At 45.6% G+C, this 23,866-nt stretch overlaps 1 protein-coding gene across 1 annotated transcript in view; it reads left to right on the plus strand.

Moving 5' to 3' along the window:
• Positions 1–23,443, plus strand: part of LOC127572305 (ephrin type-A receptor 5-like) — a 250,984-nt gene extending 227,541 nt beyond the window's left edge. The window contains 5 exon segments of the mRNA XM_052019383.1: positions 566–715; positions 3,456–3,649; positions 20,329–20,354; positions 20,357–20,483; positions 23,338–23,443. Coding sequence (XP_051875343.1) covers positions 566–715; positions 3,456–3,649; positions 20,329–20,354; positions 20,357–20,483; positions 23,338–23,443 — 603 coding nt within the window.
• The last annotated feature ends 423 nt before the right edge of the window (positions 23,444–23,866 follow it).

Below are 23,866 nucleotides of genomic sequence, written 5' to 3' on the forward strand. Positions count from 1 at the left end.
GGATTTATCAGTGGAACACAGACAGTGAATGAACCTTGTTTGTTTACCTTCTATGGATTGACAAAAGTGCTTCTTCCATTTCTGTGTCAGTATCAGCTCATCAGGAAACAGGAGCAGTCATCAACCTCTGTAGTTGCCCCAGGACTCAAGTGCAGTGGTGTATTAGAGTCATTGCCTATCTACACTAATCCCATTTGCCCGCATTAGGACCGTATCCCTCTGTGCCTTGCTGTTGTTGTAGACTCTCACATAACGTTGTGGACGTGGCTTTGGACCGAAAGAAGTTTATTTCTATGCCTTTTGCGTTCTTTCTGTGTCTTGTTGCAGACTGCTCTTCAGCCAGTTTAATCAATGAGTCAAATCTCTCAGGTTGGGGATATCTGCACAGAATCAGACACCCAATTAGCAGGCAGTCAGCCATTGCATGTGGGCTTTGCTCTGAAGAGTTCAGCTGCCTTCTGTCAGTTCCATTTAGCTGTAGCTCCTACATCTTATTTCTATGCCTCTTATGAAAAGGCAGATATCCTTAGACACTGATGGTAATTTCTTCCCATTTTCTGGATAGGGAGGAAAGATCCCCATCAGGTGGACAGCTCCTGAGGCGATCGCTTACCGCAAGTTCACCTCAGCCAGTGATGTCTGGAGTTATGGAATTGTCATGTGGGAGGTGATGTCGTATGGAGAGAGACCTTACTGGGAAATGACTAATCAAGATGTAAGTACTCCTGAGCATCAGATTGTATGGGCTGTCACTGCAGAAAGCTCTTGGCCTGGAAATTACTGAACACTAATTTAACTACCTTCACCCATCTTTAACCATGACATTTCACATCATTTTTTTAAATATCTCAATCAAATTTGCCATGAAGCATTGAAAGTCAAGTGGAGTTTATTGTCATGTGCATAAGTACAGTGAGGTACAGGTACAATGAAAAAGTTGCTTGCAGCAGCATTACAGACATGTGTAAGAACAGACAACGCACAAAATATTAATTGTACATAAAATTATACATAAAATTATACCATACAGCAGAAAAAAAGTGCAAAAGCAAGACACAATCAAAGATAGGTCCACAGTAGTGCATGAGGTGGTCTGTAGTGTTCCGTTGCTGAGGGTTGTGCAGGTGGGTTCAAGAACTTGATGGTTGTAGGAAAGCAGCTATGCTGAACCTGGTGGTGCGGCACTTCAGGCTTCTGTACCTTCTGCCTGCTGGTAGCAGTGAGAAGAGGCCATGACCTGGATGGTGGGGATCCTTGATGATAGATGCTGCCTTCTTGAGGCAGCGCCTCCTGTAGATGCTGTCAATGGTGGGCAGGGCTGTGCCCATGATGGATAGGGCTGTGTCCACCACTCTCTGTAGCCTCTTGCATTCCTGCGCATAGGAATTGCTGTACCAGGCCATGATGCAACCAGTCAGGATACTTTAAACATTGCATCCATAGAAGTTTGTTAGAATATTTGGTGACATGCCAAATCTCCTTAAGCTTCTAAGAAATTAGAGGCACTGGCACACCTTCTTTGTGATTGCATGAAAAGTTGAGCCTCACTAATGAATGATTAACAAAGAGGAGAGTGGGTGGAGCAGAATTTACTCTCCAGCACAGAACGATTCTTTCACACTGGGGAGAAAGGGAAGCCATGTAAAATCTGGGAATCAGTACTGCAACAAAGAAAGGAATTTCAAACATTATCTCCACATGATCTTGTATTATCATCTGACCACTGTGGACCCAGTCCCATCTTTACCCAGCATGCACACACTTGCTTAGCTCTTGTAGTTGAGTGATGCTGGGGTGAATGGGAGCACCTCTGCCCTGGCCACGATTACATCCATTCAATTGGTGCAGGACAGAAAGCTGATCCATGTCTCAGGTTGGGCCAGATCATTTTCAGAGCAAATTGTCCCCCAGTATCCGGGTGCTGATCCCAGACCTCCATGTGTACGCGAGGAACCACAGATGGAACATATGGAAGGACGAATCTACCGGCTCACTCTGCCTGTGGACTCCACATGGAGTCTAGCAGTCGTGTCCTGACCTGCTGAGAGTTTCCGTCATCACAGGCATCTTACACCAGGTCAGAACTGATACACTATGAGAGACACATTGATTTCAATGGGAATTGAAAATTAAGGAGCCTAGAGGGATGGTAAGTTAATTTTTTATAACAATTTTTATTTCTTTAACTATTTGAAAACTATTAAAATCATTTACAGCTTTCACAACAAGCAAATTCCCAACATCAGCTCAGCCAGCTGTCAAAGGTCTGCTCACAATTTAGGAGATGGGGCCTCCTCGCTGTCACTTGGGACACAGACACTGACAGGGCGATGATGGTTGACCAGTGGGATAGACCCTCTACATTTCACCCACCCAAGTGTGATGGTCCGTCAGTGACAGGTGGGGTCAGGTGACTTGACCAGTGAAAAACCAGCCAATAGAAGTGAAGCTAAATTCACTCAGGGGACCCTGAAGGCTGTTATGATACAATATGTTCAAATATCTCATGGAGTCATATTGTCATGCAGCACAGCAACAGACCCTTCAGCCCATTGTGTCCATGCCAACCACCTAGCGCCTGTCTATACTAATCCCATTTACTAGCACTCAGTCCATAGCCTTCTAATGTCTTGGTGATTCAAGTGCTCATCTTGTGAGTGTATCTGTCTCCACTACCCACTCTAGCACTGTGTTCTAGATTCCAATCACACTCTGGCTGAGAAAAGTTCTTTCTCAGATTCCCCTTGAACCTCCTACCCCTTATCCTAAACGTATGTCCTCTAATTTCCGATACCCCTGATATGGTGAAAAGTGTCCCCCCTATCAATGTTCCTCATAATTTTGCACACCTCTTTCAGGACCACCCCCCCACCAGCCTTTTCCTGCCCCAGGGAAAACAAACACATCCTGTGCAGTTTCTCTTCAGAACTGAAACACTTCATCCCAGGCAACATCCTGGTGAATCTCTCTGCACCCTCTCCAGTATAATTATGTCCGTCCTATGGTGTGGCAATCAGAAATGCACACAGTACTCCAGGTTGCCCAAACCAATGTTTTATAAGGTTGCACCATAACCTCCCTGCTCTTATATTCCAAGCCCTGGCTAATGGAGCCAAGTACTGCATATGCCTTCCTCACCACCCTATCTACCTGTGCTGCTACCTTCATTTGGGAATAAATCTACCCACAGGGATCTAAATACCAGCAAGTCTGAAGCAAGACAAATCGAAAATGCTGAAAACACTCAGTTCAACACTCAACTGTGGACAGAGAAACAAAGTTAATGTTTCAAGTCAGTGACCTTTGCTTTTTGTAGATGGAACGCCATTGCCCTCACGTGATCAGCTTGTTTAAGCAGTGTGGCAAAGTTCAGCTGAGGTGAACTAACTGTAATGAAATGAGAGGAAAACTGTGATATGGGGCTCTCTGATAAGTGTTTGGTTTGTTTGGGACAGGTGATAAAGGCCGTGGATGAGGGCTACCGCTTGCCTACTCCCATGGACTGTCCTGCCACCCTTTACCAGTTGATGCTTGACTGTTGGCAGAAGGATCGCAACAGCCGGCCCAAGTTTGAAGAAATAGTTAGCATCTTAGATAAAATGATTCGCAATCCCTGCAGCTTGAAGATGTTGGTTAATGCCTCCACAAGGTACGTTGATCACTGTTCACTTCCAATTGTTTCAGATGTGATTGGCAAAAGTAGGCTGGATGAGAGCAACAGGTTGTTGTTATCTGGTCTGCACTACCTGGAAGGTTTGATGCAGCAGGTTCACTTTAACTTTCAAGGAGAGTTGGCTGTGATACTTGGAAATTAATACAGATTTATGGAGAAAAGATGGGAGAGAGGACTATACCCTTTCAACAGGTGTTTCAGGAACTCTGAATTGGACTGTCCCTTTTTGTGGGTTATCACTTGATGATTCTTAATAACTTTTCAAGTTTTCTTGAAACAAATAGCCAACCATTCTGTATGCTAGGCCTTATTGTTACAAATGGTGATGTTTTCACCTGATTCCTTAATAATCTGCCTGATTCTGAACACCAACAACTTCCATTTACATAACATCTTTAATACGTAAAATCTTACAAACATGTCAGAAAAGTCCATCTCACCTTCCCTGAGGAAATACATGCATGGCAGAATATTACACCATTGCAACCCAGTCACTTAACTCGGGGCCAGTAAGTGCAATGCAAAGCCTTGTCCACCCCCAATGCCATGCCTCTGTGACAGGTGCACTGCCACAAACTTTTCTGAAGGTCAGTTGTAGAGGATGATGCATTGTGGACAGGGTACCTGCAGTTTCCTGATCTCCACAGCTAGTGAGCAGGGATACCAAACAGCACCTTGCACTTGTAAGATTGATCCAATCACAGGGCAGAGCACATGCTTCTAGCTTTGGACACTTGCTGCCACTGTTGAGACCACAAGGTATTGGTCATACTGAAGAAGAGCACTCACTTTGCCTCACTGCTCAGATGAAATAAATGTAGGTGCAAAATACAAAGTAAAGACAAATGCCAACACCTGAGGTCTTTGTAACAACTAAACAAAAGAAATCTGTCTCCTGTTAATATTCCCACACCTGCAGCTTCCTTTTGTCTTTGCGTTGTCCAAATGTGATTTGGGTTCTTGAAGCCTCGTGGGAACAATGGGTGGTCCCACTTGAAAGCAAATGTGGTGATGATGGTGCTGGCAACGAATAAATAAACCCAAAACAGTGACATAAGAAATTCTGCAGATGCTGGAGTCTGGAGCAACACACTGCTGAATTCCTCCGGCATTCTGTCTGTGTTTTGTCGAAATAAACCCAAAAAAATGTTTATGAATATTCAGAAAGCATATCAGTTAAGTACAACAGATTGTCAGTCCCAGTCAGGATACTTTCAACAGTTTAGTGGAGTATTTGGTGATATGCCAAACCCTCTCAGATTTACCTGCACAAATCGTTGTTGGTCGTTGTACTAGGGGGTGAAATTCTCCAGGATTTGTTCCCATCATTTTCAGTTTCAGCAGAAGAGTTGTGGAAAAGGTGAGTAAGTCTGCATGAGTTATTTCCTCAGTGATTTCTGTATCTATTTCACAAAAACTACCATAGATTGGGAAAAGGGTCACTGGGTGTTTACTCTTCAGTATTTAGCGATCTGCAATGTGGAAAGGCAGAGCTTTGATTACCCATGCCCGCTCAGAGTGTTGACTTGTCAGGTTAACTTATTTATCTGATGCTTCAAATCAACATCAAAAGTCATTCCACTCTGAATTAATTACTTGGTCATTGGGATTATCCTGTTAGTGCTATGGATATTGTATTTTAATGGCACTGTTCATCCCAAGGAATTTTGCAAGGGATTGGTGTGCACTCAGCTGGAAGAGTAATGAAGGACAGAAGGGGTATTCGTGAATGTAATAAGAGTGGTAAGTAGGTTAGAGGGGCTGGCAAGAGGCAAGGCAGAGGGACTTTAAAGGGAATTACACAACTCTGGAATCTGATGGCGAGCTCTGTCTGTGATTAGAGCAGGCTGGAAAGAACAGTTCAAAGTTCAGAGGTTGAGGTTGAGATGAAGGGCTGAAGAAGGTAACAGCTCGAGGGAAGTGTCCCCCTGCAGAATTTTGAAAATGCAGACAAAAACTTTGAAGTTGATTTGATAGGAGCCATCGGAAGAAGCAATGATTGGTCGACTGGTAAGTCTGCAGCCTGAAGTACTGAAGTCCCTGCCATTAGAAAAGTCAGTCTGCAACAATTACATAGAACATAGAACATAAAACATCAAACATAGAACAGTGCAGCACAGGAACAGGCCCTTTGGCCCACCAAGTCTGTGCCGAACATGATGATAAATTAAACTAAATCTCTTTTGCCTGCACATGACCCATATCCCTCCATTCCCTGTATGTTCATCTGTCTATCAAAAAGCCTCTTAAATGCCACTATTGCATCTGCTTCCACCACCACCCCTGGCAGTGCATTCCAGGCACCCACCACTCTCTGTGTGAAAAAATCTTACCCTGCACATCCCCTTTAAACTTTCTCCCCCTCACCCTAAATACATGTCCTGTAGTATTTGACATTTCTACCCTGGGAAAAAGGCTCCAATTGTCTACCCTATTTATACCTCATAATTTTATAAACTTATTCTGTCACTCCTGTCACTTGATGGTCTATCAACAAATAGCTGCGAACGCTGGATACAGCAAAGGCTATGGGATCAGACAACACCCCAGTTGTAGTACTGAGGACTTGTGCTCAGAGCTATTCACACCTCGAGCCAAACTGTTGCAGTACATCGACATAACAATGTGGAAAATATCCTGGAGAAACAAACGACTGCTGATGCTGGAATCTAGATGAAAAACACAATGATGCTGAAGGAACTCAGCAGGCCAGGCAGCATCGTGGAGAAAAGCAGGTGGTCAACATTTCGGGTCAGGGCCCTTCTTCAGGACTGAAGACAGGAAAAGGGGAAGCCTTTATATAGGAGGGAAAAGCAGAGCAGTGATAGGTGGACAAAAGAGGGGAGGTGGGGTGGGCACAAAGTGGAGATAGGTAAGATCCTGGTTATATCCCATTCACAGAAAGCAGGACAAATCCAATCCAGCCAATTGGTCAGCTCTCAATCATCAGTGAACTGATGAAATATGTCAGTGACAGTGCCTTCAAGCAACAAATCATCCTTCAATTCATCAAATCGTGAACAGGCATGTGAGAATACCACCTCCTGCGGGTTATTCTACAAGTCACACTTCATCTTGACTTGCAAGTATACCACTGCACCTTCACCATTGCATAGATGGAATCCTGGAACTCCCTCCCCAACAGCACTGTAGGAAGACCTTCATGTCAACTTCAACCTCCAACCACCAGAGTCACCAGAGAACTGTTCACCAGATGGACTGCAGTGGTTCATGAAGGTGGTTCGCCACCACTTTTTCAATGAAAATTACAGGTGGACAATAACGTTGGCAATGCCACATATAACCATTGATGAGTAAAAAAAAGTCAGATCAGGAAATGGACGTAGCACAGAAATGGTAAAGGAGAACAGAAAAAAAGTAAAATCAGCACCTTCAAATCCTTAGAATTGAGGGAGAGTGTAACCAGCCTTTGTGAGCTACTGAGGAACTAGAAAGACAAAAACTAGGAATGGACAAGTGGCCTTTCAGCAGCAGGACAAGGCAGACACTTGAGGTGTTGGGCTTCTCCTTTAGAGCTGCCTCTGGACCTGTGCATTCTACTGCTTCCACTTTAACTCCCTAGGATGTGTTAATAAGTTCAATTTCATTTTCTTTTTAGCTTTTTTATGATCCCTTGCTAAGACTGTCTTATGCAATCTATTATAACACAGATCTTCAGGATAAGAGGAAAGACCTGAACACAAGTGAAAGAAAGTAGAGTGAGATGAGGAGTCAGAATAGAGAGCATATAGAACTGACTTACAGTACAAGCTCACGTGATGAGTATTTCCTTTCCAAAATTTGTAACAAAAGCTTAAATTAATTTAAAAAATATATCAGTGCATGTGTTATTTTGCAGTAAGAACTCAATTTTCCTCTGATTTCCTCCTTTATTAAAAAAGTAGTTGGATTATTGCCCATGAAAGGACAGTGCCACTAAAGCACTTCCCTCCCTTTGATGCCCACTCCTTTTCCAATGGTGTGCTCCATCTAAAAAGAACATTCTTCCAGAATGAAGAGGAGATAATTGTCACATCAGTGAGGAAGGCTTGTTAAAGAGAAACCTGTTGTAGTCCCCACTGTCAGAGCACACAGGCAGAGCAGTGAGCTTGCAGTGCACAAGTGTGTGAAGTCAATTGGAGAGAATTTGTGGATAGCAATGTAACAATGAAAGCAGAGTATGATGATTTTATTCTGTTCTCTTCCCCTTCAATGATATGTGAGAGGTCAGTGAGGAGAAACTTTTGATGCAGGCGATGATGATGAGCTGAAACTGTAGAGGTAAGGGGCAGAGACACAGAGGCTTGCAAACAGACACCTATTGGTCACATCACCATTGTTGGATGCCTTGGGGTCATTGAGCTGCCACCCAACGTCAACCAGAATCAGGAATGGGCATGTCTGCACCACTAGATCCTTCTGGCCAGCTTTCCTCAATGTTACCACCAAATGCTGTCATATCATTAACAACAAAAGCAAGGCCATCAGTTTTAAATCTTGTAAATTTATCATCTGATCAGTATGAGAACAAAGCAACATATGAGACCAAAGAAATACTTATTTCTGATGTCAAACTGACGATAACTTCTCTTGCCTCTCTTGAAATGTTCATGTTGCCACAAAACAGAAATGTTCTGCAGTGATTCCTAGCAATGCAGTGATGTGCGTCTGGTAGAACTACCACAGAATTGTTGCAGCAAGGAGTCTGTCACTCGGTTCATTGAGTTCATGCCAGCTGCTGGTACAGCATTTATGTCAGCCTCACCCTGCAGGTTACTTACTGTCCAGGGCTGGTCTGAATCTTTATGCATCCCTGACTAGCTCTGCCTCTGGTCCTCTCTTCTGTAGGCAGAGAGCTCCAGGTCACCACACTCTCTGCATTAACAGTTTCTCCTAGACTACTGATCACAGGGAACAGGAGCGCAATAAACAACACACAATCTGCTGGAGGAACTCAGCGGGTCAAGCACCATCTGTGGTGGGGGGGGAGGAATTGTCAAGATTTTGGGTCGAAACCCTGCATCAGGACTGAGAGTGGAGATGGAAGATGGCCAGTAGAAAGTGGAAAGGAGAAGTGGTGAGACAGAAGCCTGAGATGATTGGTGGGCTGAGGAGAGGTAAAAAAGATAATGGACAGATTGCACCAGGTAGGGGAGAGGAGAGGGCTCGGATTTGGGAGATGTGGCACATGGATGGTAGATGAAGGCAGACAAAGAGAGAGAAAAAGGAGCAGAATAAAATCATCATGCTGTACTTACCCAATTACAGTGCTACTCGTGCACGCTCTCTAATTACTGTCTCACCCTTGTGTACTGTCTGTGTGCTCTGACAGTGAGTATTGTAACATTTCCTTGACATCTCTTCATCATTAAATTGATAATTATGTCCCCTTTATTCTGGAGGAATTTGCCTTTAGAGTGATGTACACCAATGAATTCTACTGCCAATTTACATCACTCTGTAGTCAGAGTGTGTACCTGCATGGATACATTTCAGCCCACCAGTCTTTCAGAGAGAGAAGTAGTGTGACAGAATCTAAGCTGTTCTATAAAATTAGTGACTGTAAGGAGGTTCAAGCAGATCAAAGGCTATTCTAAGGCCCAGACTTTGAGTTTGTGTTGGAAGTGAAATATCAGCATTTGCTATCATTACAAGATGAAACTGACATTAACTTTGGGCTATCCACACATGTATGTTATAACATTAAGATTCCAAAGCCGCAGTCAGTGATTCAACAAACTCCAGAGGCTGTGCTACCTTACAGCTTCTGCACATCAATCAAGCAAGATCAATGAATGAGGTATTTACAAATCAGTCTCACCGTAAAGCACTCCAGAAGTGTTAGTCATTGTTGCAGGAGGTGGAAATGTGCTTTTTGATGGAGCACTGAGTCACAGGGTCAAACAGCAAAGAAGCAGGCCTTTTGGCTCACCATTTCCATGCTGAACATCAGGTACCCACCTACACAAATCCCTTTTACCAGCACTGAGTTCATAGCCTCATAAACCCTGCAATTTAAGTGCTTGTCCAGGTACATCTTAAATATTGTGGGAGCATCTGCCTCCACTACCCCCTCAGGAAGTATGCTCAAGATTCCACTCACCCTCTGGTGAAAAAGTTCATCCTCAGATCCCTTCTAAACCTCTTTCTCTTCACCTTAAACCTAAGCCCATTGGATATAACAACTGCTATGGGGAAAGTTCTTACTATCCACCCCTATCGATGTCCCTCATAATTTTGTACACCTCTGTCAGGTCCCCCTCAGGATCCTCTACCCTAAGGAAAACAACCCCAGCTTATCCAGTCTCTCCTCAGAACTGAAACACTCCATCCCAGGCAACATAGAGTCATACAGGATGGAAACAGGCCCTTTGGCCCAACTCATCCATTCTGACTGTTTTGCCCAACAAGCTAGTCCCATCTGCCCGCATTTGGCCCACAGCTCTTTAAACCCCTCCTATCCAATGCACTTATCTAGATGATTTTTAAATGTTGCTAATGTGCCTGCCTCGACCACTATTTCTGACAGCTCATTCCAAACACGCACCACCCTTTAAGTGAAGAATCTGCCTCTGATGTCCCTTTTAAATCTCTCTCCTCTGGTTTTGAACCTATGCCCTCTTGTTTTTAGCACCGCCTTCCTGGGGAAAAGACTATGTGCTTTCTCCCTGTCTGTGGCCCTCATGATCTTAATAAGGTCACCCCTCAATCTCCTATATTCCAGGGAATAAAGATAAGATAAAATGAGATAAGATATCTTTATTAGTCACATGTATAGCGAAACACACAGTGAAATGCATCTTTTTGTGTAGAGTGTTCTGGGGGCAGCCTCCAAGTGTCGCCATGCTTCTGGCGCCCGTCCATCTTTGGAATGTGGGAGGAAACCGGACCACCAGGAGAAAACCCACGTAGACACGGGGAGAACGTACAAACTCCTTACAGACAGTGGCTGGAATTGAACCTGGGTTGCTGGCGCTGTAATAGCGTTACGCTAACTGCTGCACTATCATGCCTGAGTTTAAGTCTACAAAACCTTTCCTTGTAACTCAGGCTCCCAAGTCCAGGCAACATCCTGTAAATCTTTTCTGTACTCTTTCTAGTTTAATAACATGTTTCCTATAACGGGGTGACCTAAACTGTACACAATGCTCCAAGTGCAGCCTCATGCTGGTGAATCTCCACTGCACTCTCTCTAGTGCAATTGTGTCCTTCCTTTAGTGTGGTAACTAGAACTGCACACAATATTACTCTGGTGGCCTCATCGATGTTTTATAAAGCTGCACCATAACCTCACTGCTCTTATATTTTATGTTCTGGCTAATGAAAGTTAGCATCTTGTACACTTCCTTCACCACTTCTCTACCTGCTATCTTTAGGGTTCTATGGACTTGTACACCAATGTCTCTCTGTTCCTCAATACTTCATAGTGCCCTACCAGTCATTGTTTATGTCCTACCCCTTACTTGACCTCCCAAAATGTATCAATTTTCACTGATCAAGATTAAATTCCATCTGCTATTGCTCTGCCCAACTTTCCAGCTGATCAATATCATTCCGAATCCTAAGGCTACTCTCCCACCATCCACAAAATCACCAATTTCCATGTCATTTGCAAACTTACTAATCATACTTTCTGCTTTAATGTCTATATGTATATAACAAACAGTAAGGGACCCAGCACCAATCCCTGTGAAACACCGCTGGTTGGAGTCTTCCAATCACATAAACAACCCTGCACCATCACCCACTGTCTCTCGAGTTCAGCTATCCAGATTGTAATTTCCTTCAAAAAATATTTCAAAAATAAATTTGAATCCAAAGCTTTTTATGCATAATATTTCAGCTTTTCTTTCATTGTGCTTACATGCTAATTTTTATTTTAGTGTCTGTAATTTTTAAAATATTAGCTTAAAAACTGCTTTTGCTTGCTGGTTTTTTGTTTGTTGGAATTCTTCAATGAACTTAAGCCGCTTGGCCAGTTAAGTAACATTGTTGTTGCCAGGGAGCCTGAGAGCAACCAACATTAGGAAAATGGACATCATATAAGAACACAAGGAAATAGTAGCAGGAGTAGGCCACTTGGCCCCTCAAGCCTGCCCGACCATTCAATATGATCATGCCAATCTATGCTGGCCTCAACTCCACTTCTGTGCCAGTTCCCCATAACCCTCAATTCCTCGATCTTTCAAATATTTATCTATCTCTACCTTAAATATATCTAACGATCCAGCCTCCACGACACTGGCAGAGAATTCCAGAGATTCACTACCCTCTGAGAGAAGAAATTTCTATGCACCTCTTCTCTTGTTTATTTGTCCCCTTGTTTGAGACTTTCTCACGAGTGAAAACATCTCAACATCTACCCTGTCAAGTTCCCCTAAGATCTTATATGTTTGAATAAGGTCACCTTACCACTCATTCTTCTAAACTCCATGGAATACAGACCCAGACTGTCTAGCATCTCTTGATAATCCACATCACCAGACCTTTATGGGCAGCTTTCTTCAAGGTCATATCATTGACTGCAAAACCAAGGCCGTTAGTTATAAAATCTTATAAAATCATGGTGTTGTAGCGAGGTGCTATGCACTGAGCTAAGAATGAAACACACAGTCGGAGGTCTGAACTCGAGACTGATTTATTTTTCAACTTCCCGCGCTAGCTTTTAAACCCGTTACAGATCCCGCCCTCTCCGGACGGAAGTGACACCCTTGATACGTCACCAACTCTTCCTGGGTGCGGGCTTTCTCTCCTCACTCTCTCGAAGAAGGCCCGGCACCATTTTGCAGCCGGCCTTCCTGCTGACGCATGCTCCATTCTCAGAGCCGGTTCGCTTGCCTCAAAGGTAGGTCGCTACATGACCCCAAGAACCGGTGATACCCCTCCCAAAGTCCACAGTTTGGGACAGTTGCTGTTTGGGCAGTCTGCTTCTGCACCGAGGAGCCTGAGCCTTGACAGTCTGTGACAAGTCCACATGGGCTGGTTTAAGCCAGTCCACTGTGAACACTTCTTCTTTAACCCCGATGTCCAGAACGTATGTGGACCTGTTGTTCCTCAGTACTTTGAACGGTCCCTCATACGGCTGCTTCAGAGGTGTCCGGTGCGCGCCCCTTCGAACAAAAACAAACTTACAGTTCTGCAGGTCTTTGGGTACACAGGTCGGGGTTTGTCCGTGTCGTGAAGTTGGTGTGGGGGCTAAGTTGCTGAGCCTCTCGCGTAGTCTGTCCAGGACTGCTGCCAGTTCTTCCTCCTGTCCCCTTGGGGCCGGTATGAATTCTCTTGGGACAATCAGGGGTGCGCCGTACACCATCTTGGCCGACGAGGCATGCAGATCCTCTTTGGGTGCTGTGCAGATTCCCAACAGGACCCAGGAGAGCTCATCCACCCAGTCGGGCCCTGTCAGGCGGGCCATGAGAGCTGACTTCAAGTGGCGGTGGAAGCGTTCCACCAGCCCATTCGACTGTGGGTGGTAGGTGGTTGTGTGGTGTAAAGGTGCTCCCAACAGGTTGGCCACGGCTGACCACAGGCTGGAGGTGAACTGGGCACCTCTGTCGGAGGTAATGTGGGCTGGTACCCCGAAGCGTGCTGCCCAGGTTGCGATCAGCACTCGGGTGCAGGAATCAGCGGTGGCGTGAGTGAGTGGGGTCACCTCTGGCCATCTTGTGAATCGGTCGACCATTGTTAGGAGGTACCTCACTGCTCTCGACACAGGCAGGGGTCCCACGATATCCACATGAATGTGGTCGAACCTCCGGTGGGTGGGCTCGCACTGCTGCAGTGGTGCTTTGGTGTGCCGCTGCACCTCGGCTGTTTGGCACTGCACGCACGTTTTAGCCCACTCGCTGACCTGTTTGCGGAGTCCGTGCCACACGCACCTGCTGGAGACCATCTGGACTGTTGTCCTGATGGATGGGTGCGCCAAACCATGTACAGAGTCGAAAACTTGCCGCCACCAGGCTGCCGGGACAATGGGGCGGGGTTGGCTGGTAGCTATGTCGCATAGGAGGGTCCTTCCACCTGGGCCTACTAGGAACTCTTGCAGCTGCAAACCCGAGACTGCGGTCATGTAGCTGGGCAACTTGTCCGCCTGCTGTGCCTCTGCTAGCACTGCGTAGTCCATTCCCTGGGACAGGGCCTGGATAGCTGGTCTGGAGAGTGTGTCCGCCACGACATTGTCCTTTCCCAAGACATGCTGGATGTCCCTTGTGTACTTGGAGATGTAGGACAGATGTCGTTGCTGACAGGCCGACCAGGGATCAGACGCCTTCATGAACGCGAAGGTCAATGGCTTGTGGTCCATGAATGCAGTGAACAGCTTGCCCTCTAAAAAGTACCTGAAATGCCGGATTGCCAGGTAAGGTGCTAACAGCTCCCAGTCGAAAGCTCTATACTTGAGTTCAGGTTGCCGCAGGTGCTTGCTGAAGAACGCTGGGGGTTGCCAGTGCCCCTCGATGAGTTGCTCCAGCACCCCCACCGACTGCCTTGTTGGACACGTCCACTGTGAGGGCGGTTGGGACGTCTGCTCTGGGGTGCGCCAGCGTCGCGGTGTTTGCTAAGGCTTCTTTGGCTTTAATGAAGGCGGCCGTGGCCTCTTCGTCCCAAGTAATGTCCTTGCCTTTCCCGACATCAGGGTGAACAAGGGGTGCATGACTTGTGCCGCCGAGGGGAGATAAATGGCGGTAGAAGTTGACCATGCCAACGAATTCCTGCAAGCCTTTGACCATGTTGGGCCGGGCGAAGTGGTGGATCGTGTCTACCTTGACGGGCAGGGGAGTTGCCCTGTCTTTGGTAATTCTGTGGCCCAGGAAGTCAATGGTGTCGAGCCCGAACTGGCATTTGGCTGGGTTGATGGTGAGGCCGAAGTCACTCAAGTGGGAGTAGAGCAGGCGGAGATGGGACAGGTGTTCCTGGCGATTGCGGCTGGCTATGAGGATGTCGTCCAAATAGATGAACGCTAAGTCCAGGTTGCGTCCTATGGCATCCATCAGCCGTTGGAACGTCTGTGCGGCATTCTTCAGGCCAAAAGGCATCCGGAGGAACTCGAACAGGCTGAACGGGGTGATGAGCGCTGTCTTGGGGATGTCTTCAGGGTGTACCGGGATTTGATGGTATCCCCGGACGAGGTCTACCTTGGAAAAGATGCTCGCCCCATGCAGGTTCGCTGCGAAGTCCTGTCCAGATGGAGTCCAGGTGTGGGGCCTGCAACTTGGCTTCGCCCAAGGAGAACATCTGAAAAATCTTGGCATGTACCAATCTTTTCCCACGTAAGTCAACCAGTAGGCTGTGGGCCCGCAAGAAGTCCGCCCCTAGGAGTGGCTGGGCCATGGTGGCCAGTGTGAAGTCCCACGTGAACAGGTTGGCACCGAAATGCAGCTGCACTGTGTGGGTGCCGTGGGTTCGTATCGTGCTGCCGTTTGTGGCCCTGAGGGTGGGTCCTGGCTCCCTGTTGGGGGTAAAACGCTGATTTCCGCTCCGGTGTCGAACAAGAAGCGGCGTACCGATTGTTTGTCCCAGACGAACAAAAGGCTGTCTTGGTGGCCAGCCGCTGTAGCCATCAGCGGCGGCTGGCCTCGGCGTTTCCCGGGAACTCACAGGGCGGGCGACACTGGCGGGCTTCTGCGCCCCACCGCTGATGGTAGAAACACCACTGAACATTGGATCCCTCACTGCTGCCTCTAGGTTGCACATGCTCCGTTGCTGGGCCTGGTCTGCCGTTGGGCACGTGGCTTGGTGATCTGTGCGACAGACGCCTCGCTTTCCCTCTTGGCCTTCCATAGCACGTCTGCCCGGGCTGTCACCTTCCGGGGGTCACTGAAATCTGCATCAGCGAGTAGCAGATGTATGTCTTCGGGCAGCTGCTCTAGAAACGCCTGCTCGAACATGAGGCAGGGCTTGTGTCCGTCAGCCAGGGCCAGTCTTTGGTTCATTAGTGAAGATGGTGGCCTGTCTCCCAAACCATCCAGGTGCAGCAAGCGGGCGCCTCGCTCCCGCCGTGAGAGGCCAAAGGTGCGAATGAGCAGCACTTTGAATGCTGTGTATTTGCCTTCCTCCAGTGGCGACTGAATGAAGTCCTCGACCTGGGCGGCTGACTCCTGGTCGAGGGAGCTCACCACATAATAGTAGCGCATGGAGTTGGAAGAAATCTGTCAAATCTATAACTGGGCCTTTGCTTGACCAAAACCACAGTCGGGGCCGCAGCGTCCAGAAAGTGTGGCAGTTTAAGTGAAACTGCGTGAATAAGCTGAAGAGTCGATCATCTTCAGTTCAAATCCCATTCGGACCGTCGGGTCCACCAATGTAGCGAGGCGCTACGCACTGAGCTAAGAATGAAAACACGCAGTCGGAGGTCTGAACTCGAGACTGATTTATTTTTCAACTTCCCGCGCTAGCTTTAAACCCGTTACAGATCCGCCCTCTCCGGACGGAAGTGACGCCCGCGATATGTCACCAACTCGTCCCGCGTGCGAGCTTTCTCTCCTCACTGTCGAAGAAGAAGGCCCGGAGCCATTTGTGGCCGCCTTCCTGCCGACGCGCACTCTGTTCTTGAAGCCGGTTCGCTTGCCTCGAAGTTAGGTCATACAGTGTGTCTAATATGAAACAAAGCAATGTGAGCCAAAGTAATGTTTATCACCAATGACACAAATTGTGCAAAGCAACGTGCAAAGCTTCCCCTGATAGATGTGTGGGTGAGTAGCTACTGCTCACTACTGGTCTTTCACCATTGTCTGCAAATTGTTGGCAACACCTGGGAGAAAAATGGGTCCTTATTGATGGTGGTACTCTGTTACTTGGTCCCACTGAGCTCAAAGCAACTGAATATCTGGAGGACAATACAGATGGCAACCTGCACCCTTCCATGACCAAAGATCTAACCCACCTCTTCCTTGCCCACTCTCGATTTCTTCTCTTGGATTTCTAATTCTAAAATAAAACAGAACTTTAAACCAAAATGCAACAGAATTAAGTACTTTTCCTTCCTTTCTCATTTAATTTGCCCGTTAAGGAGCTGCTGTGCTGGTAAAACACCCGGGTTAGTTTTGCCCACACCCTCCACTGGCTCGATTTTGATCACTTCTACAGCTCTCTACACCCCAGCTCCACGCCCACACCCATTCCATAGTTATTTCTCACCTTTCCTCACCACATTGAAGAAGGCCATTTGGCCCGTCTAGTCTGTGCCACATCTCAGAGAATTCCCATTAATCCCACTCTCCCTTTTAGTTCCCTGTAAACTATTCTATCTCACATGTCCATTGACTCTCCCTAATTCTTCTGGCACCCAGCCATACTGGGTATGACTTACTGTAGCCAATGAACCCGTTAGCACATCTTTGAGATGTGTGAGGAAATTGGATCAGCCAGTGGAAACCCATGACTCACAGGGAGGTCATGAAAACTCCATATAGACAGCACCAGATCCGGGACTGACAATGGGTTTCAGGATGCCTCACACTGCCCGGACATGAATACTATTGGAACCAAATCTGCCTCAGAATTGCAACAGTCTAGAGGGCAACACGTATGGTTCAGCCGTCAAGCTAGAGCTCATGACAATTGTTTGGATGACAAGGTTTCTCTGTAATTCCCTCTCACTTTACTGTTTGCAATGGCATTGACCTCTATGTTGCTTTTTCTCTTTGGACTGCCTCGGTTAAGTATACACAGTGTTACTTGTCATGAATAACTTTTTAATTTTTCCAAATGTACTGCTTCACATTATCCAGTAACTCAGTGACAGCAGATTGATATCCACAGGTTATGTCACTGACTACCTTCAGGGTCAGAATGACCATTCGGTAGAGGACTCCTAGCTGAAGAACATGACCTACCACTCATGATTTTAGCTCCTGCCAGCAGAACGATGACATTGGGAGCAAAAATTCCGTTGATTTTGTCACCAAAATGTGCAACATCTCTTGGGCTACAACCAGGGGGAGGTGGCAAGGCTTTCCTAAGGCTCTCCTAAGGCTTCTCTAGTCATTGCAAAAGGCAACAACCTTTTTCTGTTGTGTTAGTCAATTAATCGCTCAATTAAATGTCAGTAAAACTACACAGCACAGTGAAAAAGTTGTTCAATTTGGGAGCAAATTGTGCCTGATACTTAAAATATCAATTGATGTAAATGTGTCACGTACTCTAAAATAATTCTGGATATCAAAGTCTTCCCTAAAAATTAGCTGAAAAGTTGGAACTAATAAAATCATTTCTGGATTTTTGAATCTGAAATAAGATCACAAGATCACAAGATAAGGGAGCAGAAGCAGGCCATTCGGCCCATCGAGTCTGCTCCAAGGAAAAGGGAAAAAGAAATGGGGTGGGAAAAAAAGAAGAGAAAAAAAAACTATTCTAATCCCATTTGCCAGCCTTATCCCCATATCCCTTGATACCCTGACTATTTAGATAGCGTAGCGGTAGCGTAATTCTTTTACAGTGCCCGTGACCCGGGTTCAATTCCGGCCGCTGTCTGTAAGGAGTTTGTACGTTCTCCCCGTGACTCTGTGTGTTTTCTCCAGGTGCTCTGGTTTCCTCCCACATTCCAAAGGCGTACGGGTTAGGAAGTTGTGGGCGTGCTATGTTGGTGCCAGAAACATGGCGACACTTGCGGGCTGCTCCCAGAACACTCTACGCAAAAGATGTATTTCACCGTGCGTTTCGATGTACATGTGACTAATAAATATATCTTATGTCAATCCCTGTCAAATCAATAGAGTGGTGTGCCCGTTGCACACATACTGTGGAAAGTTCTTGGGAATAAAGTGAAATAATGAACCATGTCTAATAGACATACTTGTCCATTAAAGTAAATCAGCAAGCTTCAAAGGAGGAATACTCTTCTGACCAGTCCTTACCTACAGTATGCATATGTATCAAATTCAGTGGAATAAAAATATACAGCTTTCTGAGGTAGTACTTGAATTTTTTTATTGCTGGTACAAATATCCAAGTGCAGTACTTACAAAATGTTGGAGGAACTCAGCAGGTCAGGCAGCATCTAAGGAGGGAAATAAACAGACAATTTTTTTGGTCGAGACCCCTCATCAGGACTAGAAGGGAAGAGGGCAGAAGCCAGAATAAAAAGGGAGGGGAAGGGGGAGGAGCACAAGCCGGCAGGTGGTAGGTGAGTCCAGATGAGAGGGGGAAGGTAGGTGGGTGGGGGAGGGGGATGAAAGGGAGCGATGTAAGAAGGTGACAGGTGATAGGTGGAAGAGGCAAAGGGCTGAAGAAGAAGGAATCAGGTAGGAGCGGATAGTAGACCATGGAATAAAGGGAAGGAGGTGGGGAATAGGAGGGAGGTAGTGGGCAGGTCATGAGGGCAGGTGAGGGGAAAGAGAAGGGGTGAGGGGGTTACAGGAATGAGGGAAAACAAAAGGGGCAGAGGAAGGAGGGGAAAAAGGGGAAAACAGAGGGGAGGGGTCACCAGAAGTTAGAGAAATCGATGTTGATGCCATCTGGTTGGAGACTATCAAGGCAGAATGCGAGGTGTTTCTCCTCCAATCTGCATCTGGCCTCAGCTGTAGAGGAGGCCGTAGATAGACATGTCAGTGTGGGAGTGGGAAGTGAATTAAAGTGCCTGGCCATTGGGAGATCCAGGCTGTTGTGGTGGATGGAGTGAAGGTGCTCGACGAAGCGGTCACCCAATCTGCATCGGGCCTCACTAACGTAGAGGAGGCCGCACCGGGAGCACCGGATGCAATAAACGACAACCTCAGATTCATGGGTGAAGCGGTGCCTCACCTGGAAGGACTGTCTTGGGCCCTGAATGGTAGTGAGGGAGGAGGTGTAGGGACAGGTGTAACACTTAGCATGGTTGCGGGGATAAATACAAGGAGGGTCATCGACGGGGAGGGATGAGTGGACAAGGGAATCGCGGAGAGAGCGATCCCTGCAGAAAACGGAGCAGGGGGGAGAGGAAGATGTGCCTGGTGGTATCCCATTGGAGATGGTGGAAGTTGCAGAGAATGATGTGTTGGATGCAGAGGCTCGTGGGGTGGTAGGTGGGGACAAGGGGAACCCTGTCTCTATTATGTCAGGGAGCGGATGGGGTGAGGGCAGATGTGCAGGAAATGGAGGAGACACGGGTGAGGGCTGCATTGATGGAGGTGGAAGGGAAACCCCGTTAACTGAAAAAAGAGGACATCTCTGATGTCCTGGAATGGGAAGCCTCATCATAGGAACAAATGTGGCAGAGGCAGAGGAACTGGGAGAAGCGGATGCTGTCCTTACAGGCGACAGAGAAACAAAGGACTGCAGATGCTGGAATCAAGATGGAAAAGACTATAACGCTGGAGGAACTCAGCAGGCCAGGCAGCATTTGTGGAGAAAAGCAGGCGGTTAACGTTTTGGGTCAGGACTCTTCGAAGGTTCCTGACCTGAAACGTTGACCGCCTGCTTTTCTCCATGGATGCTGAGTTCCTCCAGCATCATAGTCTTTTTCATCTTATAAGTGACAGGGTGAGAAGAGGTGCAGTCAAGGTAACTGGGAATCAGTGGGTTTGTAAATATCCAAGTATTGCCTCCTCCATAACTGAGGATGAAGTGACGAACTCACTGCACATTACATCAGTACATCGGGTCGCAGGAGCAAATGAAAAACAGTGTTTATCAAAGACTTCAGCTTTCCAAGAGCATTTACATGGTTTTCCTCTTTGTTCCAGAGGGTCTAATTTGCTAGTGGAGCACAATACGCTGGTCTCAGTGCATACCGGTCTGTGGGAGAATGGCTGGAGTCACTTAAGATGGGTCAGTACACAGAAAATTTCAATGAAAGTGGATACACCTCGTTGGATGTGGTTACCAAAATAACTCTGGAGTGAGTAACTTCCTATTCAGTGTTGCTGTTTATGCCCGATGAATGGGATTGGTGTAAACTCCTGTCACTAGGAGGTGTTCACAAATTGCTTCCCGACTGCTAGTAAGGTACGACGCACTTCAGGAAAGGAAGATCCAATGGACGAGGAGTTAAGTTCATCTTGCATTCCTATCTGATCCACATCTTTATTAAACTGAATTTTTATCACCACTGTATTTAACACAGTAGGGGTTAATAACCAACAGGTCTCCAAATGTGCTGTTATGTTAACACCAATGAATGTTGTTAAAGGAATAAAAACAGAAACTGCTGTAGGTATGGCAACATCTGTGGAGAGGGAGACCCAGATTTAATGGTTCAGGTCAGAACATAAGGAGTAGAACCAGGAACACCCATTTGCCCACTTCATTTGCTTTGTCCATAAGTGGTGGTTTATTTGATGCTCAACATTTCAGATGGGTGAGTAGTACTCATCCTAACACCCACACTACCAACTCAAATGTTTTCATTTGTGTCCATCAGGTGAATGTATGATGTAATCTTTAGGAAATATTTTAGCACTTTAGTACTTCACTGTACAGACTTTCATAGATCTGCTTGGCTCTTATGTACAAATGTTCCAAGCATAGTGCTCTGGACTTGTCTAAACTTACCATGGAATGAACAGATTTACCTGTGGGATTCTGTAATCTGGGAATACTGACCAGCTTGTTCTGTATTATGGTCAACATACAGATCAACTCATTTACTATCCTAATCACAAACTCATTCTCATTCAATGGCAAGAACATGAGCCTTTAGTGAGTATTCCTGGGCTGCAGAATCCTACAAAGCAGTTTGTAAATTCTGTAAGGCATTTATCCATGTGCTGCATTATCAAAGTGCTGCCCCATTATTTCTACAAGCTCAAGGCAGTGAAGGTGGATGACTTGTGCAGTGAATATCTCACATCATTATCTTTCCCTGCTGACACTTGCCCCTTTGCCTGCATGGTATCATTCAGTTTGCAGAATTCTAAGCATGGATTCTGGGAATGTGTAACTGTATCCTGAACGCTATAAAAAACAGCTCATGTTTGGCCATGGGGCTTAATTGTGATTCCTGTTCCTCAATTCTTTGAGTTGCACTACTTGGAGAAATATTTTGTGTGAGGTTGTATATTTGTGTCAGATTTGGCTTTTCAGCTGCCGTGTGAGATGGTGGGTCCTTGGCCTGAAATTTGTGATGTGGATAAAAGTGAGGCTATCAGTGCTCACCATTAACTAATCCGGGAAATATGACAACATTTTCTGGAGTACACACGAGCAGATAAATGCAGAAATCCAAAAGTAGTAGGCAGTGATTCATGGTACACTTTCTCCAGTGTAATCTGAGAAATCAGTGAAATTAGAGAATGTAACAGATGTAGAAATGTACCTTTGATTGTATGCAGTGTACACCCTATACAGCAACATATGTGCATTGTAATCTGCTTCTGAAATTCAGATCTATTGAAGTAATATAAATTCGATGGAACTGAATTTCAGAAGCAGAATATATAGTTCATATGCTACTGTATGAATTGTTTAGAAGATGCGTCCAAATGTCTACCCTATTTCCACTGTAAAAAAAATCCTTGAAGATATTATACTTTGTTACAAAATGTAAGTGGGTTTTTAAAACCATACTAAGCCACTGTCATTTCTTAACAACCACACTGACCCTAGATTTTATGTATAGATTGCCACTGTATAAGATAAACATTTTAAAATTCCATGCATTTTCAAAATAATGATTTTTTTTTAAATTGGTTATATTTCAACTTCTAAATGCTGTATATGTTTCTATTTTATTTTCTGTAAAATGTTTAAAAGATTAGATATAAATTGTGCTCTTTACCTCCTGGTTTGTTGTCTGCGAGAATTCTTCAGTGCAATTGGTAGTCCTGCTTAGTGACATCGCTGATGTTGGATGCCAGAAATGCTCTGGAGTTGGCCTCTGACAGCCACTGATGTCAGGAAGGATGGAATCCTTTCCATGAAGATCAGTGAAGTATTAGATATTTGTGGACAGCTTTCCTTGAAATCAGAGGTGACCAACATCACTCCACTGCTCCTTCAAAATCCATGTCATTATGTTGTTAAGTTTTGCACAAATTTAACAGGTTCTCATGAATTATTATTATTATTATTGAGACAGATTCAATTTAAACCTTATATGAAGACACAAGGTAACTTGACTTTCTTCTCCTTTCCTAATTGATCGTAGCAAAAATAGTGAGAACATGAAACAGGGAGGCAGAATGTATGTTCCCACTCTGAGCTGGATTTCCTTCCCTCCATGTTGTGGAATGAACCCCCAAACCTCTCATGTCTCATGAAGTTCTGGCAGAGGTTGGGCTGTAGGATGAGAGTGGTGCTGAACACAAACATAAACCCCACCCCATTAATCCCACCCACTCTCGCCACCATTACTGCTCCTCCTCATGGCACCCCGGTTGAAGTTTAAAGAAAATTTATTTTGACAACAAGGTAGGCCCGGCATATACAATTGTTCGGAGACACAGGAGAAGCGTTTTGCCATATGGTTATACATTTGGGAAACGATCTGGCAACCTGACAATAAAGCTTGTAATTTATGAAATGCAAGTGGACTAGCTGTTATTAACTGAACTTGGACTTATTTACCAAAGATCAGTGGCTAGTTATTTCACTGCTGTACCAGAATAACCTTTAAGGATCAATTATGCTCAAAATTATTACTCAATGCATGTATATGTGCCTCCATCCTTTCCTTTGGTATCTATTTTAGGTGGTGACAGTAGAACATACTCTTTACATTTTACTTGAAAACTTGGTGCATTCTGTTCCTGCAGAGATTTGAAGAGAATCGGTGTGGGTCTTGCTGGCCACCAAAAGAAGATAATGAACAGCATTCAGGAGCTGCGAGTTCAGTTTATGAACGGCATGATGCCTGTGTGACACTCTCTAACTGCTTGAGCTGCCGCCAGCCATTCAGCACTTTTGTTTTTCCCTGTGGTTATTCCTGTGTGCAAAAAGGGTGGGGGGAGGGGGGAAATGTCTGGAACAAGAGAATGCAATTAATGCTCAGTTTACTGTTTCTGTATTTGAATTCACCGATTGCTAAACCTTGAAATCATCATCACCAGAAAATTATGTGTTTGAGACAAATCCAGTTAGGGTCACTGTTCATCCACTTCCTTCCATAACAAGCAGCACTGAATACCTTGGCACAATTGTTCCCTTGTTAGGTGGCAATGGGATAGTTAACAGGTTTCCTGCATTACAAGACTCTAATTCCTTACGGAGAGCATCTGATTCCTCGTCAACTTCAATTGATCAAAAAATGACAGTAGAACCATAATAGTTTACGTAAGTTTCCTG

The sequence above is a fragment of the Pristis pectinata genome, chromosome 7, assembly GCF_009764475.1.
Source record: "Pristis pectinata isolate sPriPec2 chromosome 7, sPriPec2.1.pri, whole genome shotgun sequence".
In the NCBI taxonomy this organism is placed as follows: Eukaryota; Metazoa; Chordata; class Chondrichthyes; order Rhinopristiformes; family Pristidae; genus Pristis; species Pristis pectinata.